An 18,019-nucleotide genomic window follows, 5' to 3' on the forward strand; every position below is an offset into this window, starting at 1 on the left:
CACAACTGGAAGACTAACGTGAAGAGAGGAGAATGAAGATGATGAACGGACCGACATCATGGAAACACGTGGAACAACAGCAGAAAGAATCATTATTTATATATTAGAGGTGTTTTATTCTAGTGTTTTATTCCGTCTCTAACTCTGAATGTTTTTCTTTTATGTTTAGGACAACAGATGGAAATCGGCCTTGTGCTAAATCCACCTGTAAACTTTGTGAGATTTTATGTTCATTAATATTCACCGTTCCGTCCAGATAAATAAAGAAATGAAATTAAGGAAATCAACACAACTCAAACTAGTTCCTGCACTGAAACGCCAAAACCTCACAGCTGCTTTTACATGAATTCATCTGTTTTTGAAGCAGAAACTAACTTTGTTTCAGAGGAACTTTGTGTAGATTCCAGAGGAGACGAAAATGTTCGAAGACGGAATCTAAAAGTCCAGGAATTAACAGAAGAATGAAAATGATCTGAGAAGGAGCCACAGCAGAGGACAGTATGAAGCTCTTTAAGACCTCCAGGACATATTCTTACATCTTCACATCCTGCAGTGGAATTTTTTAGAGTATTTTTATTTTCTCTACATCAATATAACCTTTAAATACCACATTTTAATAACATGCATTGACTGATGTCTGAACTACGACAATAAATTATTGAAAAGTGCAAGAAACCTACAAAAATTAGCAAAAATTAGACACAAAACAACCAAAATTAGACAATAAAAAACCAAAATGACTCGCTTTTGTGATTTTGTGTCTCGTTTTGTTATGTCTCATTTTTGCCATTTTGTGTCGTTTTTGTGATTTTGTCTCATTTTTTTGATTTTGTGTCTCACTTTGCCACTTTATACCTGGTTTTGATGATTCTGTGTCTCGTCTTTGCCATTTTGTGTTGTTTTTGTGTCTCATTTTTGTGATTTTGTGTCGTTTTTGTGATTTTGCGTCTCATTTTTGTGATTTTGTGTCATTTTTGTGATTTTGTCTCATTTTTGCCATTTTGTGTCATTTCTGTGATTTTGTGTCTCAGTTTTGTGATTTTGTGTCTCGTTTTTGTGATTTTGTGTCTCATTTTGGTAATTTTGTGTCTCATTTCTTCCATTTTGTACCTGGTTTTGATGATTTTGTGTCCCATTTTTGCCATTTTGTGTCATTTATTTGATTTCCTCTCATATTTATGATGTTGTGTCTTATTTTGATAATTTTGTCTCTCATTTTGATAATTTTGTCTCATTTTTGCCACTTTGTGTCGTTTATTTGATTTATGCAATCGCAGCTACGCTGAACTCCAAAGGGTTAAAATAAAAGCTCATCTACAGGAGAATTAATATCTGAATCCTAATTTTTCCTTCAACATAAATAAAGATGTTTGAAGTAAACACTGACGCAGAAAAGGAACAGTTTGGTTCAGACGAGCAGAAAGAAATTCATGTGATGAGTTTCTAAATCTGCATCCAGGTTTCAGCAGATCTACAGTTTATGGAACAGAGTGTTCAGAGGGAGTTTGTTTTTATAAGTTCTGGAGATGTTTTTAAGCTCTACTGGTGTCTAATGTTGATTACAATAAAACTCTAAAATGATGATTAAATTAATAAATCAATACTAAAACCATAAATTTATAAAATGCTCCATAAATCCAGACTGGATCAGTTTTTAGTTTATTTGTTTGTTTGTTCTATCAGTCCGATGCTTCGTCTATCTTCATCTCGTCTTTTTGTTTTTGTGTTTTTCCTGATATTTGGTTCAACTTCTCGTGTTTTTAATTTGCTTTAAAACTAAATCTGACTTTCACTTAAACTGGAGTTAAAAAGGAAAACTATAGAATTTAAAATAATATAATAATTAAAAATAATTGAACACCAACTCAGTAAAACCTCAAAACATTTCCTTCGACTTCAACAAACCAAAGACAGAAAACAAAGAGTTTATTATAATATAATATGATAAGTTCAAAATTAAGAGGTTTAATCTAATTATTTATTTGTTGAATCTTTTCTGTTCAGATATAAAACTTTTTGGTGTTTATTTATTTATTTAATCATCATTATTTTTATTTTTTTTTTAGCATTTTAGGGTTTTATTTGAATCAACATAATCACTATGATCACTTATTTTGCTTTCATTTATATTTTGTTCTCTGGTTTTCAGAGCAGTGTGAGTTCAGGACGCTGCAGACTGAACTAGATGTTTGGTTTTTTAAATTATGGAGATCTTTTTAAGTTCTATCAGTCCGATGCTTCGTCTATCTTTATCTCGTCTTTTTGTTTTTGTGTTTTTCCTGATATCTGGTTCAACTCCTCATGTTTTTAATTTGCTTCATTACTAAACCTGACTTTGATATAAACCGGATTTAAAAAGGAAAACTGTTCCTCATGCAGGTTAAATGTACATTTACATGTTTGTCATAATTAATTAGATGAGAACCAAACAAATTCTGTCTCAGACGTGTTTCAGTGAAACCTGGTGGGTTATTAAAGTTCGTTTCTGTACATATGTCTTCATCTAACTGGTTTTCTTCTGGATTTCTGCTGTTTATTCTGCGTCTCTTTTTATCCATTTGTCTCTTTCTGCTTGTTTTGCTTTCATTTGTTTTCATTTCTGCTCTTCTTGTCTCTTAGAATCATTTAGCATCTTTTTGTTGATATGAAGTTAGGATTATTTCCATCATTAATCAGTTTGAGTCATTTTTTAAAACACAAACTGTTTAAATTCTGTGATTTCAGCTCCTTAAATGTGAATATTTCTGTTTTCTATCCTCCTTTTTGACGGCAAACTTTAGATCTTTGGACTAAACGACCCAACAGCTGATCAACTCCATTAAAAATGCTGGTGATTTTCAGCTCCGATCTTTTTCCATCGGTTTGTCTGTTTCTGTTTTGTTCCGTGTGAAAATATTTCTGGTCTGTGTCTCTTTAAAGTAAAAGAAAATATCAGGCCTTCTTTTATTTCAGTAGTTTTATATTTTGCGTCTCTCTTTTACCAGGTTTATTTGGGCTCTTTTTGTTCATCTGCTTCTGTTTCTGGTCTTTCTGAGTCTCATTTTATGAAATAATGATGAATATTTTTCACTGTTTTCTGACATTTTAATCAAATAATCAGGAAAATAACCGAGAGATTGACAAATAAAAAAAAATATCCATGAGTTCCAGCCCGACTTCGGAGAAAACAGAAAGAAAAAAAAATGCTTCTGTCGATGAAATCTTCAGCGAGTAAAGTTTGAGCTTCGTGAAAAAGCTGTTTGGTCTTTTTGAAGATTAGAAAACAAGAAGAAGAACCAAAAAGAAGAAGAAGAAGAAATGAAGAAGAAGAGGAAAAAGAAGAAGTGGAAGATGAAGTGGGAGAAGAAGGAGAAGAAGGGAAAGAAGAAGAAAAAGCGAAAGACAAAGAAGAGGAGGAAGAAGAAAAAGAGGAAGAAGAAAAAGAAGAAGAGGAAGAAGAACAAAAAGAAGTAGAAGAAGAAGAGGAAGGAGAGAAGAGGAAGAAGAAAAAGAAGAGGAAAAAGAAGAGGAAGAAGAAGAAGTAAAAGAAGAGGAGGAAGAAGAAGAAAAGGAAGGTGACGGAGAAGAAAAAGAGGAAGAAGAAGAAAAAGAAGAGGAGGAAGAAGAATAACAGGAAGAGGAGGAAGATAAAGAAGAAAAAGAGGAAAAACAAAAAGAAGAAGAGGAAAAAGAAGAGGAAGAATATGAAGAAGTAGAAGAACAACAACAAAAGAAGAAGTGGTCCAGTTTGAGTTTCTCTCCATGAGGACGTCCTGCCAGAACCCGAAGCCCTCAGAGATGTGGAGCTGCAGCGGATGTACATTTTGTGAATTCCCCGGCGCTGAACCCTGGGCATCGCTGCGCTGCACAACGAGCTGCAGTGCCAAGATTCAGGCTGCCAGAACAAAGAGGCCTGTATTTTTAGAGCGAGCAGCATGGCTACAGGTGGTGAGGAGTCAGAACTCAAGTCCTCCACTCCTACAAGATCCTCCGGAAAAAGAAAGGCCTCCGCAGTCGAGGAGTGGAGGAATCAGAAAAACGTAGGAGAAAAAAAAGAGAAATTAAAAATGTACTTTGCCAAAAGTAGTGAAACGCCGCGGTGGGTAAGAATGAGGAGGTTTTTCTGGGTGTGTAGGTTGCAGAGTGTCTACAAAGTTTTGAAGACCTTTCTGATGCCAGTTAGAGGAACTCAGGAGGTTTTAATAACCGAAATAAACAGCAGTCCCAGTATTTTAGGAGTTTATTAAAATACATCAGGACCTCCAGCGCCTCTGAGGTTAGATAATCGGAGCCAAACATTTCCCAGACTTATTTCATGAAAACACTCTTCGTGGCCTTCAGTAGAACAACGTCTACACACTCCTTGTCTCCTCAGACTTTGGCCTCTTTGTTCCAAACAACACAAATCTTCACGCTGGAAGTTTCTCCTTCCAGTTTCTCCTGGTTCAACCTGACCCTCGACTCAAAAAACGAAGACAGAAGAAGAGCTGGTAGGACTTCTTACAACATTTAGTAGTTTGTTGTGTCTTTTGTGTGTTTTTGTTGAGTTTTCGTGTCTCTTTCTGGTCATTTTGTGTCACTTTGTGGTTGCTTTGTGTCTCTTTGTAGTCATTTTGTGTCACTTTGTGGTTGCTTTGTGTCTCTTTGTGGTTGTTTTGTGTCTCTTTGTAGTCGTTTTATGTCTCTTTGTGGTTGCTTTGTGTCTCTTTGTGGCTGTTTTGTGTCTCTTTGTAGTCGTTTTTGTCTCTTTGTGGTTGCTTTGTGTCTCTTTGTAGTCGTTTTATGTCTCTTTGTGGTTGCTTTGTGTCTCTGTAGTCGTTTTGTTTCACTTTGTGGTTGTTTTGTGTCTATAGTTGTGTTATGTCTCTGTGTGGTTGCTTTGTGTCTCTTTGTGGCTGTTTTGTGTCTCTTTGTAGTCGTTTTATGTCTCTTTGTGGTTGCTTTGTGTCTCTTTGTAGTCGTTTTGTTTCACTTTGTGGTTGTTTTGTGTCTATAGTCGTGTTATGTCTCTGTGTGGTTGCTTTGTGTCTCTTTGTAGTCATTTTGTTTCTCTTTGTGGTTGTTCTGTGTCTCTTTGTGGTTGTTTTGTGTCTCTTTGTGGTTGTTTTGTGTCTCTGTAGTTGTTTTGTGCGTCTTTGTAGTTGTTTTGTGTCTATAGTTGTTTTATGTCTCTGGTCATTTTTTTTTCTGTGTGGTTGTTTTGTGTGTCTTTGTAGAAGTTTTGTGTCTCCTTGTGGTTGTTTTTTGTCTCTGCTGTTGATTTGTGTCTCTTTGTGGTTGTTTTGCATCTCTTTATTTGATTCTACCTCTCTGGTCGGTTATTGTCTCTTTCTGGTCCTTATGTTTCTCGTTGCTCTGTGTCTCTTCAAATTTGTTTGAAATAATTTTGTGTCCTTGCTGCTGTTTTCTCTGTTTGTCAGTTAAATTAGAAGCAGTCAGACTCGACAGTAACTCTGCAAACTACAACAGGCTTCAGTTTAAGAAGTTTTTTATGGATAAACCTGAACTTTAGTTGTTTCTCTGCAACTTCTGAGGCAGTTTCACTCAGAAAAGAACAAAATGTTTGGGCAAGAAGCATTTTTCAGGTATGAAACTGTCCCATTTCATCAGACCAGCTCTCCTCTTATTGCCTCCAACCATCTTTCACTCTTCTCTGACAGCCGCAGACGCAGTAACCGGAAACCGTTTGGCAGCAGCCGGCCGACGCGTCCTTCAGGCGAATTGTAGACGAACGGCGAGGAGGAGATTTGTGAGAAAAACTTCATTCATTTAGTTTAGTGGAAAATGTTGCAGGTCGGAGAAAAACAAGAGTCACGACCTGAGAAGTCCGTTTTAATCCGACACAACTCCAACAAGGAGGAAAACTAAAGACGGAACAAGTCTTCAAGCTGATTATTAATGTTTCTGCTTATTTTAATCTGAGGTTCTTTAGTGCAGCCTTCGTTTGTTTTTTTGTTTTTTTTTTAACCAAAACTCTCAAAATAATTTAAGGACCCTGCTGGATTCTGACAACTTAATTTAATATTAACTACAGATTTAATAAAATAATCTAATTTACTGATTTAGATCAACCTTTAGAGTTGCAAACATTATTTAGATAGTTGACTTCATAATGTCGCATCAACTTAATATTACGTGTAATTTAAATTCATCAGTAAATAAGTTAAATTGAAGTAGAGGAAACTTTGGTAACTTTATTTTTCTTCACTTTGACTTCAGGACTTCTACTGAACACTATTTCTTTTATTTGCAACCCTAAAAAACTTCACAATTATGGTAATTTAGTACAAAACAACTTGGAACAACTTAATTTTCATGAGCAATGAACTAAAGACTTGCTGTCAGTCCTTAAAAATATCTTTGATTAAAGAGAAAATCTGTTTCCTTTAACTCAGTGTTGGTTGAATATAATTTAATCAGAAGTTTTCTGAACTTAAAAAGATCGATGCAAACTTAATTTAATAATTTAGATCATCATTTTAAGTTGGAAACATTGTTTTGATAGCTGATAAATTAACGTTGCTTCTAGGGATGTCTGATATTATCGGCCCGATATCAGCATAAAAATGTAATATCAGTCAGCATCGTTATCGGTTTTTTTGCCTATCATGAAAACCTATATAATAACGCATGGATTTTGTCGGCATTTACTCATAGAGGGAGGGAGAAAGTGAACTGTTGTTTGAGACAATGAAAAAAAGTCATTTTTTCCATAACTTTAGTTGAGGTAGTTTTCTTATTTTGCACAGATGATGTTTACATTTGAAAGCCTTGTTGCATCTGAGAATGCATCCAATAGGGCATCACAATAAAATTAGACATGATGTGTTAATTCCGCCACAGGAGATATGTTATATTACCTAAAATTAGTTAAATGGCCCACATGTATTGGTATCGGAATCGGAAAATCAGACAATATCAACATATCGGTTATCGCCAAAAAAGTCAATATCAGACATCCCTAGTTGAATCAACTTAACATGTTGTCTAATCTAAACTCAAATTTCTGCAAATTCAAACTAAATTCAAGTTGAGTAAACTTCATGAAATCTCTTCACTTTGAGGTCAGGATTTTAAATCTCCTCCTAGATTGTAATGACGTTGGACTATTTCAGATGATTAAACTGGTAATTAGTCAAGTCACCGCTATTAAATCATGAAATTTAAAACGAAAGTGTTTTTAAGTAAAACAGGATATGATCTGCATTACAATTTAAACTAATTTGTAATCTTTTGTAGTTAAACCAACAAGTTTAAATATTTCAGATTAGCAACTGATGTCAGTGGCTAATGACATCACCTGTGTGTTGCCATGGAGACATAGCTGTTAACAAACAGGTGAAGCTGAAGTTCATTTCCTTTTTCTAATAGAAATCAGGTCCCTCTCTAAGTTATAGAGATGCAGGACAGAGACGTCCTGATCCAGTCTGGGTAGTTTTAATAGTCAGTATCTGCTGATATTTCCTTGATAATACACACTTCAAGTACTGCAGATTAGCTGTAGTACCTGGTTGTTCCAGCAGGTGGAGCCTCTTCCTGTTTAATACTGTAGAGATCAGAGGAGGCGTCACTCGGACTACAGTTCATGTTAAAACAGAGAGCATTGTGGGAGTTTAGCAGCAACGGGCACCATGATAAAGACTTCTGAGGAGGTTATTGACCTCCAACCAGATCTCATGATTGTAAGAAAGTTGGATCAGTTCGTATGGAGTTCTTATATCAGCAACATATGGAGCAGCACCGCCTCTATTATTTGTCTATTGACTGAAACACAAGATAAATACCCATGTTGGGAGTTAAGCTAACAACGAGCACCATGACAAAGACCAATGTGAAGGTTAATGACCTCCAACCAGGACTGAGGTGTTAAATCAAGCAGGGATCGGGTAGAAAACGATTCCAAGTCGCCTTCATGATCCAGATCATGTCTCCGTGACTTAATTAGGGCCGCAACTAATGACGAATCGATGAATCGTCTCAGCACGATACGTCATCAAAAGCGGAAGTGAGCACGCAATGCAACAGAAATCACCATCCGAGCGGAGTGCAGTACACGGATGGACATCTGCGTTGTATCGTACATATACAGTATATGCACATACTATATATGCACGATACAGCGCGGATGTCCGCGCTGTATGGTGCATATATAATATATGCACATACTATATATGCACGATACAGCGCGGATGTCCGCGTTGTATCGTAAACGTGGATGCCCGTGCGTGTTCCGCGCTCCACTCGGACGGTGACTTCTGTTGCATTGCCCCCCCCAACTTCCTCTTTTGATGACGTATCGTGCTCAGGCGGTTCATCGATTTGTCGTTAGTGGCAGCTCCAGACTTAATAAAGCAATATTAGCACAGGACAAAGGTCCACCATTAGGAAGTAATCAGTTATTGATAGCTAATGCTGAATTCCAAAAAGAATTACTCAGCCGACATAAACTAAAGATCTGGTTTCAATCCCGGTGCAGATGGACTCTTAGACATAGAAGAGCCTTGAGGAACCTTCTGGAGTTTCTCACCGTCGTCACTGTCGACGAACCTTTTGAACCCCTCCAGCAGAACTTGCTGACGGATCTCCTCACAAAGGTTCTTCAAAGGACTGTCTATTGAGGTTTAGGTTTCCATTTTGACATCTTCATTTTTATTGTAAATATGGATTTTTTTTTTTTATTTTACCCCCAAACATAAGAAAAATATTAGACGATATCATAGACGTCCCTAAATAAGGTAAGGACAGATATGGATGGATGGATGGATGGATGGATGGATGGATGGATGGATGGATGGATGGATGGATGGATGGATTTACATTAGTGTCAAAGAGTCTTTTGTGCATTAATCTGTTGTAAATTATGTCCATGCTGAAGGATTGCAACATACACAACTTTCAAAAAAGTGAAACTTTTACAGATAAAAGACGAAAGTGTCAGTTAGACCTAAACCTGATCTACAAAACACTCTTCCAGGAACCTCTTCTCTGAATTGAGCTATTAAAGGTTCCTCCAGGGTTCCATAAATATCTCCAGAGTTCCTCGAGGTTCTTCTAATTCTAAGAAACCAATCAGTTCTAAAAATGCGTTTTTATAACTGCGTCTGCTGAAAAGTAAATAGAAAGACGCTTTGTGGAAGTTTGTCTGCTGTTCCTGGAGGTTGAGCTGCAGATTGGATAAATAAGAGCTTTAAAATCACCCAAACATCTGCCAGAACAACGATCCTGAGCAGAAAATGTGCACATCTGTTCCTCTAAGTGTTAATTCCTGATTTCTAACCGCACAGTTCAAATGTTCTCGTCTAAAGAAAACACTGATTTCCAGCGCAGACACACACAGACTCACACAGGCCTCCTGGGCAGAAGCATGTATGTGCAGACCGACATGTATGTTCTCCAACAGGGAGTTAACCTGCAGCTGGGCCTGACCGAGGAGGAGGAGGATGGGGGAGGAAGAGGGAGGCCGAGGTCTTAAGGTGAAGCTGTGCCTAAAGATAAAGAAGCTGTTGGGGGAGAAAGCTCAGCAGACACACCAGGGTTTCCCTCCAACATCCCCAGACGGAGCAGGAGTCTGCACAATCTGAGCAGTTTACCACCATCAGCTCCATGTTTCCTCCTAAAAACACCGTCGTAGAAACCAAACAACGTCCTGATCAATCAGCGTGTCCTCCCGCTGCTCTGATCAGCAGCCATTGATTAGATAAAGGCTCCGTCCGTCCATCTTCCACCACCATCTGTGTCTCAATAACGGCAGCAACCAGACACTCCTCCTGAGGCGTTCAGGTCCGGATCACCCTGAAAGCCCTCCATGGTTCCTCTGGGTCCACCTCGGGTTCTGCTCCCAAAAACATCCTCACAATACAAAACATCCACATCCAACTGACTGCTGTTACCCCGTGAACCCCAAACCCGCCGCTGGGTTCCAAAGGCTTCAGAGAAATCAGCAAATGACTCGATTTTATCCAACGCAGAAGAAAGAATCATCATATATTCAACGTTCTGATGAGGATATCATCAGTGACGGACCACTCCATCAGAAAAATTAACTCAATTTAATCTTAAAATCGTAATATTTCATCAAAGACCCATCATTCTACACTTAAAATGTCTCCAGAACTAAAGCGTTGGCTTTATGTGAGACACAAAACGACCTCAAAAAGACACAAATCTACCACAAAAAATAGAAAAATACCTCAATAAAGAAATGCAGCATGTTGTTGGAGATCCACTGAGCATCGTGAAACATCTTTCTACAGATGATGAGCAGAGTAGAGAGGAAACATGGAGATAGAAAAACATGTACAGGATGAGGAGACAAAACGACCACAAAGAGACACAAAATAACACAAATGAGCCAGAAAACAACTAAAAAGAAACACAAAATGACAAAATCGAGACAAAACGACAAAAAGAGACACAAAACAACAAAAACAAGACACAAAATGATAAAATCGAGATGCAAATGACAAAAACGAGACAAAAACAACAAAAACAAGATACAAAACAAAAAAAAACAAGACACAAGGACAAAAACGAGACACAAAATGACAAAATCGAGACAATACGACAAAAACAAGACACAAAACAACAAAAATGAGACAAAATGAAATTGAGACACAAAACAACAAAAACAAGCACAAAATGATAAAATCAAGACAAAAACAGCAAAAACAAGACACAAAACAACAAAAACAAGACAATGACAAAAATGAGACACAAAATGACAAAATCGAGACAATACAACAAAAACAAGACAAAAAACAACAAAAACGAGACACAAAACAAAATTGAGACACAAAACAACAAAAACAAGCACAAAATGACAATCGAGACGATACGACAAAAACAAGACACAAAATGACAAAATCAAGACATTAAACAACAAAAATAAGACACAAAATGACAAAAACAAGACAAAAAGCAGCAAAAACAAGACACAAAACAACAAAAACAAGACACAAAATAACAAAAACGAGACACAAAATGACAAAAACGAGACACAAAACAACAAAAACAAACAAGACACAAAAAACCAAAAACAAGACAGAAAATGACAAAAACAAGACACAAAACGACAAAATCAAGACACAAAACAACAAATACAAGCACAAAACGACAAATACAAGACACAAAATGATAAAATCAAGACGCAAATGACAAAATCGAGACATTAAACAACTAAAACAAGACACAAAATGACAAACACGAGACACAAAACAACAAAAACGAGACACAAAAGGACAAAAACAAGAGAAAAAACAGCAAAAACGAGACACAAAACGACAAAAACAAGACAGAAAACAACAAAATCAAGACACAAAACGACAAAAACAAGACACAACACAAATAAGACACAAAACAGAGAAGACAAGAGACTGAGGAAAACCAAAGCTACTGGATGAATAAATAAATGCAGCACGGCTCAGAAACAGTGAACAGAGGAGCAGGTTGTTGGAGATACATCCAGCATGGTGAAACATCTTTCTACAGGTGATGAACAGAGAAACTGGACTCATAATTGTCTAGAACGACTCTGGAGACACGCAAAGACAGCTTATATTGAACAAATTTTGGTAAGTTTTGTGTCATTTGGATATTTTTTTTGGTATTCTGAAGACGTTTCAAGTTATTTTAGGCAAATTTTGAATTGTTGTGGAGTTTTTTTTCTTTCGACTGAGAGGAAAACCAAAGTTACGGGATGAATAAATAAATGCAGCACGGCTCAGAAACAGTGAACAGAGGAGCAGCTTGTTGGAGATACATCCAGCATGGTGAAACATCTTTCTACAGGTGATGAACAGAGTAGAGGGGAAAAGTCTGGAAACATGGAGATAGAAAAACATCTACAGCATGTGGAGAGATTAGTTCAGAGTTGAACATCTGAGGAAACCTGAAACAACTAAAAATTAGTTTAAAATGAAATTTCTTTGCTTGTTTTGGTCACTTCTCTGTTTAAAAGTTTAGTTTTAAATGAAGAGAGAACTCAGATGTGTCTTCTGTCAGTAGGACTCAGAACGATGGAAACCAGAGAAAAGAAACATCTTTATTTATTTGACAAAGTCTGTAATTAAAAAGGCTATGGAAGCAAATCAGACAAGATGATCAACAAGATGTGTTTCTTTTCTCTGGTTTCCATCGTTCTGAGTCCTACTGACAGAAGACACCTCTGAGTTCTCTCTCCATTTAAAGCTAAACTTTTAAACAGAGAAGTGACCAAAACAAGCAAAGAAATTTCACTTTAAACTAGTTTTGAGTTGTTTCAGAGAATCCATTAGTCATTTTAGGTGATTTTCTTTTGTCATTTTTGACAAATTTCATCTCATTAAAGACATTTTTGGCATTATTTTGTTGTTTTAAGTACATTTTGGGGCATTTTAGGCAATTTTTGAGTCAATTTAGACAAAGTTCAAGTCATTTTAGACCAGATTTTGTCATTTTAGTTGATTTTTCATCTATTCTGTGTTGGTTTGCGTCACTTTCAGCTCATTTTGTGTCTCTTTGCTGTGATATTGCTTCATCTAGTTGATCTTTTACATCTGTTTGAGGAAGTTTAGACAGAAATTCTACTTTCTTCCAACTGACAGTAGACATCTCTGGGTTCTCTGTCCTTCTTCATGATGGTTCTGGTTCCTCAGAGCTGCAGGACTTTAGATTGAAAATGAGCCAGAAAGTTCATCTCTAAACTGATCATATGTTTCTTTAAGGAAAATACTGATTCGTAAAGTGATCAAAGCTGTTAATAAATGCAATGGAGAAAGAATTATATAAAACTGCTCATCGTCTTTTTCCTCCCAACACATGATCTGTGGTTAAATCTAAACCTGAAGCTGTTCCTGGTCTTCATGTCGGGACTGATTCACTCCGTCCTGCTGTTTCTCTGCAGAGAGTCTAGACTAACCGGGTCGGACTGGATTCACCGCCGTCCACCAACCACAGGGAGCTGATTAACTCTGCATGAGAACCAGTAGGGGGCGTTAAACATCTCCTCCTGCTGCTGCTTCTGCTCCACCAACAGACCCAATCAGGACAGAGCAGGCCCAACAAACAGTAAAAGACCTCCTAATCACTAATCAGCAGCTTCATGCTTCTACTGAGGTGTGCTTCCATCCCTTTAGATCAGATTTAACTCCAGATCTGGTGCTTCTGGTTTAACCCACATCTAAATCGCATTTGATCAGCTGTTTCCATGGCGATGCGACGACTCAGACAACTAAACGGTCAGAGACATAAACTCTGGAGAATCTGACTTTTAAATGTCAGATGTGATATTAAGTTCAGAGACCAGGATTATGAAAAGCAACAAATACTGAAGTCGTCTCCTGGTGCAGAGCTGCTCTGCTCCCAGAGCTCCTGAAACACTTTGACCTCCATAAAGTCCCAGAAACGTCTGAGATCATCTGATAAACTGAGTTCAAACAGAGAAACTTCAACTGGAAGGAGAAGAAGAAGAACAACAAGAAGAAGAAAGAGAAGATGAAGTAGAAGGAAGAAGGAGAAAAAGGAGGAGGAGAAGAAGAATAGGAAGTAGAGGAAGAAGGACAAGAAGAAGAACAAGGAGAAGAAGAAAGAAAAGGAGAAGAAGGAGGAGAAGAACGAGAAGGAGGAGAAAAAGGAGAAGAACGAGAAGAAGAAGAGGAAGAAGAAGGACAAGAAAAAGGGGGAAAATGGTTTTGTTGTGGAACACCTGATGTTCAGGAGCTGCTGTTACCTGGTAGTCCAGGATGCTGAATCCAAGGCCTTTATCCCTCTCCTTCTGCAGCTCCAACATCTCAACGTCTGGAGACCACAGAGCCAGCTCTCCATCATCATCATCATCATCCTCTTCATCCTCTTCATCCTCCTCGTCCTCCTCCTCACTGTGTGAAGGCGTCTCCTCCTTCAGCTCCTCCTCAGGTGATACCTGCTCCTAAAACATCCAGAGTTCAGGTGTTGAGATCTGACCTGAGAACCGTCCAATCACCCGTCATTACATCTCAGATCATCAGATCTTCAGAACAATTTCTGCTCAACCATCTCTGGTGAAAAAACATCTGGAAATGAAGATATTTATGATATTTTAGATCAATACACAGCACATCTTCTGAGATCATTGAGATTGAAAATGATCCAAAATTAGTTAAATCTGGTCCCAACCGAATCAAAAGAACCACCTAGGAACTATCCAGAAATCTATCAGGAACCATATAGGAACCACCCAGGAACCTACAAGGAACCATCTAGGAACTATCCAGAAATCTATCAGGAACCATATAGGAACCACCCAGGAACCTACAAGGAACCATCTAGGAACTACCCAGGAACCACCTAGGAACTATCCAGGAACCTACGAGGAACCATCTAGGAATTACCCAGGAACCTACAAGGAACCATCTAGGAAGTACCCAGGAACCTACAAGGAACCATCTACTAACTACCCAAGAACCTACCAGGAACCATCTAAGAACTACCCAGGAACAATCTAGGATCTACCCAGGAATCTACAAGCAACCATCTAGGAACTACCCAGGAACCATCTAGGAACTATCCAGGAACCTACAAGGAACCATCTACTAACTACCCAAGAACCTACCAGGAACCATCTAGGAACTATCCAGGAACCTACAAGGAACCATCTACTAACTACCCAAGAACCTACCAGGAACCATCTAGGAACTACCCAGGAACCTACAAGCAACCATCTAGGAACTACCCAGGAACCATCTAGGAACTATCCAGGAACCTACAAGGAACCATCTAGGAACTACTCAGGAATCTACCAGGAACCATCTAAGAACTATCTAGGAACAATCCAGGAACCTACAAGGAACCATCTAGGAACTACCCAGGAACCTACAAGCAACCATCTAGGAACTACCCAGGAACCATCTAGGAACTGTCCAGGAACCTACGAGGAACCATCAAGGAACCACCCAGGAACCATTTCAGGTTCTACCTCATGAAGCTCATCCAGAGAATGCCAAGAGTGTTCAAAGCAGGAATCAAAGCAAAGAATCTAAAATATAAAACATGTTCTGACTTAATTCACACTGTTTTGTTTCCTACATAATTCCAGATGTGTTCATTCATAGTTCTAATGCCTTCAGTAGAAATCTACAATGGAAACAGTCATGAAGATGTGTGTTAGTTACCTGTGTGTTAGTTACCTGAGTTAGTTACCTGTGTGTTAGCTACCTGTATCTTACCTGTGAGTTAGCTACCTGTATCTTACCTGAGTTAACTACCTGTATCTTACCTGTGAGTTAGCTACCTGTATTTTACCTGTGTTAGTTACCTGTGTGTTAGCTACCTGTATCTTACCTGTGTGTTAGCTACCTGTATTTTACTTGTGTGTTAGCTACCTGTATCTTACCTGTGTGTTAGCTACCTGTATCTTACCTACCTGTATCTTACCTGTGTGTTAGTTACCTGTGTGTTAGCTACCTGTATCTTACCTGTGTGTTAGTTAACTGTGTGTTAGCTACCTGTATCTTACCTGTCTGTTAGCTATCTGTATCTTACCTACCTGTATCTTACCTGTGTGTTAGTTACCTGTATCTTACCTGTGTGTTAGCTACCTGCATCTTACCTGTGTGTTGGCTACCTACATCTTATCTGTGTGTTGGCTACCTGTAGCTTACCTGTGAGTTAGCTACCTGTATCTTACCTGTGTGTTAGCTACCTGTATCTTACCTGTGAGTTAGCTACCTGTATCTTACCTGTGTGTTAGCTACCTGTATCTTACCTGAGTTAACTACCTGTATCTTACCTGTGAGTTAGCTACCTGTATTTTACCTGTGTTAGTTACCTGTGTGTTAGCTACCTGTATCTTACCTGTGTGTTAGCTACCTGTATTTTACTTGTGTGTTAGCTACCTGTATCTTACCTGTGTGTTAGCTACCTGTATCTTACCTACCTGTATCTTACCTGTGTGTTGGCTACCTACATCTTATCTGTGTGTTGGCTACCTGTAGCTTACCTGTGAGTTAGCTACCTGTATCTTACCTGTGTGTTAGCTACCTGTAGCTTACCTGTGAGTTAGCTACCTGTATCTTACCTGTGTGTTAGCTACCTGTATCTTACCTGAGTTAACTACCTGTATCTTACCTGTGAGTTAGCTACCTGTATTTTACCTGTGTTAGTTACCTGTGTGTTAGCTACCTGTATCTTACCTGTGTGTTAGCTACCTGTATTTTACTTGTGTGTTAGCTACCTGTATCTTACCTGTGTGTTAGCTACCTGTATCTTACCTACCTGTATCTTACCTGTGTGTTAGTTACCTGTGTGTTAGCTACCTGTATCTTACCTGTGTGTTAGTTAACTGTGTGTTAGCTACCTGTATCTTACCTGTCTGTTAGCTATCTGTATCTTACCTAACTGTATCTTACCTGTGTGTTAGTTACCTGTATCTTACCTGTGTGTTAGCTACCTGTATCTTACCTGTGTGTTAGCTACCTGCATCTTACCTGTGTGTTGGCTACCTACATCTTATCTGTGTGTTGGCTACCTGTAGCTTACCTGTGAGTTAGCTACCTGTATCTTACCTGTGTGTTAGCTACCTGTATCTTACCTGTGTCTTAGCTACCTGTATCTTACTTGTGAGTTAGCTACCTGTATTTTACCTGTGTGTTAGTTACCTGTGTGTTAGCTACCTGTATCTTACCTGTGTGTTAGCTACCTGTATCTTACCTGTGAGTTAGTTACCTGCATCTTACCTGTGAGTTAGTTACCTGTATCTTATCTGTGTGTTAGCTACCTGTATCTTACCTGTGTGTTAGCTACCTGTATCTTACCTGTGAGTTAGTTACCTGTATCTTATCTGTGTGTTAGCTACCTGTATCTTACCTGTGTTAGCCACCTGCATCTTACCTGTGTGTTAGCTACCTGTATCTTACCTGTGTTAGCTACCTGTATCTTACCCGTGAGTTAATTACCTGTATCTTACCTGTGTGTTAGCTACCTGTATCTTACCTGTGAGTTAGCTACCTGTATCTTACCTGTGTGTTAGCTACCTGTATCTTACCTGTGTTAGCTACCTGCATCTTACCTGTGTGTTAGCTACCTGTATCTTACCTGTGAGTTAGCTACCTGTATCTTACCTGTGAGTTAGTTACCTGTATCTTAGCTACCTGTATCTTACCTGTGAGTTAGTTACCTGTATCTTACCTGTGTGTTAGCTACCTGCATCTTACCTGAGTTAGTTACCTGTATCTTACCTGTGTGTTAGCTACCTGTATCTTACCTGTGTGTTAGCTACCTGTATCTTACCTGTGTGTTAGCTACCTGCATCTTACCTGTGTTAGCTACCTGTATCTTACCTGTGAGTTAGTTACCTGTATTTTACCTGTGTGTTCATTACCTGTGTGTTAGCTACCTGTATGTTAGCTACCTGTATCTTACCTGTGAGTTAGCTACCTGTATTTTACCTGTGTTAGTTACCTGTGTGTTAGCTACCTGTATCTTACCTGTGTGTTAGCTACCTGTATTTTACTTGTGTGTTAGCTACCTGTATCTTACCTGTGTGTTAGCTACCTGTATCTTACCTACCTGTATCTTACCTGTGTGTTAGTTACCTGTGTGTTAGCTACCTGTATCTTACCTGTGTGTTAGTTAACTGTGTGTTAGCTACCTGTATCTTACCTGTCTGTTAGCTATCTGTATCTTACCTACCTGTATCTTACCTGTGTGTTAGTTACCTGTATCTTACCTGTGTGTTAGCTACCTGTATCTTACCTGTGTGTTAGCTACCTGCATCTTACCTGTGTGTTGGCTACCTACATCTTATCTGTGTGTTGGCTACCTGTAGCTTACCTGTGAGTTAGCTACCTGTATCTTACTTGTGTGTTAGCTACCTGTATCTTACCTGTGTCTTAGCTACCTGTATCTTACTTGTGAGTTAGCTACCTGTATTTTACCTGTGTGTTAGTTACCTGTGTGTTAGCTACCTGTATCTTACCTGTGTGTTAGCTACCTGTATCTTACCTGTGAGTTAGTTACCTGCATCTTACCTGTGAGTTAGTTACCTGTATCTTATCTGTGTGTTAGCTACCTGTATCTTACCTGTGTG

At 38.4% G+C, this 18,019-nt stretch overlaps 1 protein-coding gene across 4 annotated transcripts in view; it reads right to left on the reverse strand.

Annotated features, from left to right (window-relative positions):
• patj (PATJ crumbs cell polarity complex component) overlaps positions 1 to 18,019 on the reverse strand; it is a 157,946-nt gene that overhangs the window by 101,315 nt on the left and 38,612 nt on the right. For all 4 annotated transcript variants that reach the window (XM_055004234.1, XM_055004224.1, XM_055004233.1 and 1 more), the window contains exon 18: positions 13,685 to 13,882. In XM_055004234.1, coding sequence (XP_054860209.1) covers positions 13,685 to 13,882 — 198 coding nt within the window. The remainder of the gene's footprint in view (positions 1 to 13,684; positions 13,883 to 18,019) is intronic.

This window comes from Amphiprion ocellaris, chromosome 2 (assembly GCF_022539595.1).
Source record: "Amphiprion ocellaris isolate individual 3 ecotype Okinawa chromosome 2, ASM2253959v1, whole genome shotgun sequence".
In the NCBI taxonomy this organism is placed as follows: domain Eukaryota; kingdom Metazoa; phylum Chordata; class Actinopteri; family Pomacentridae; genus Amphiprion; species Amphiprion ocellaris.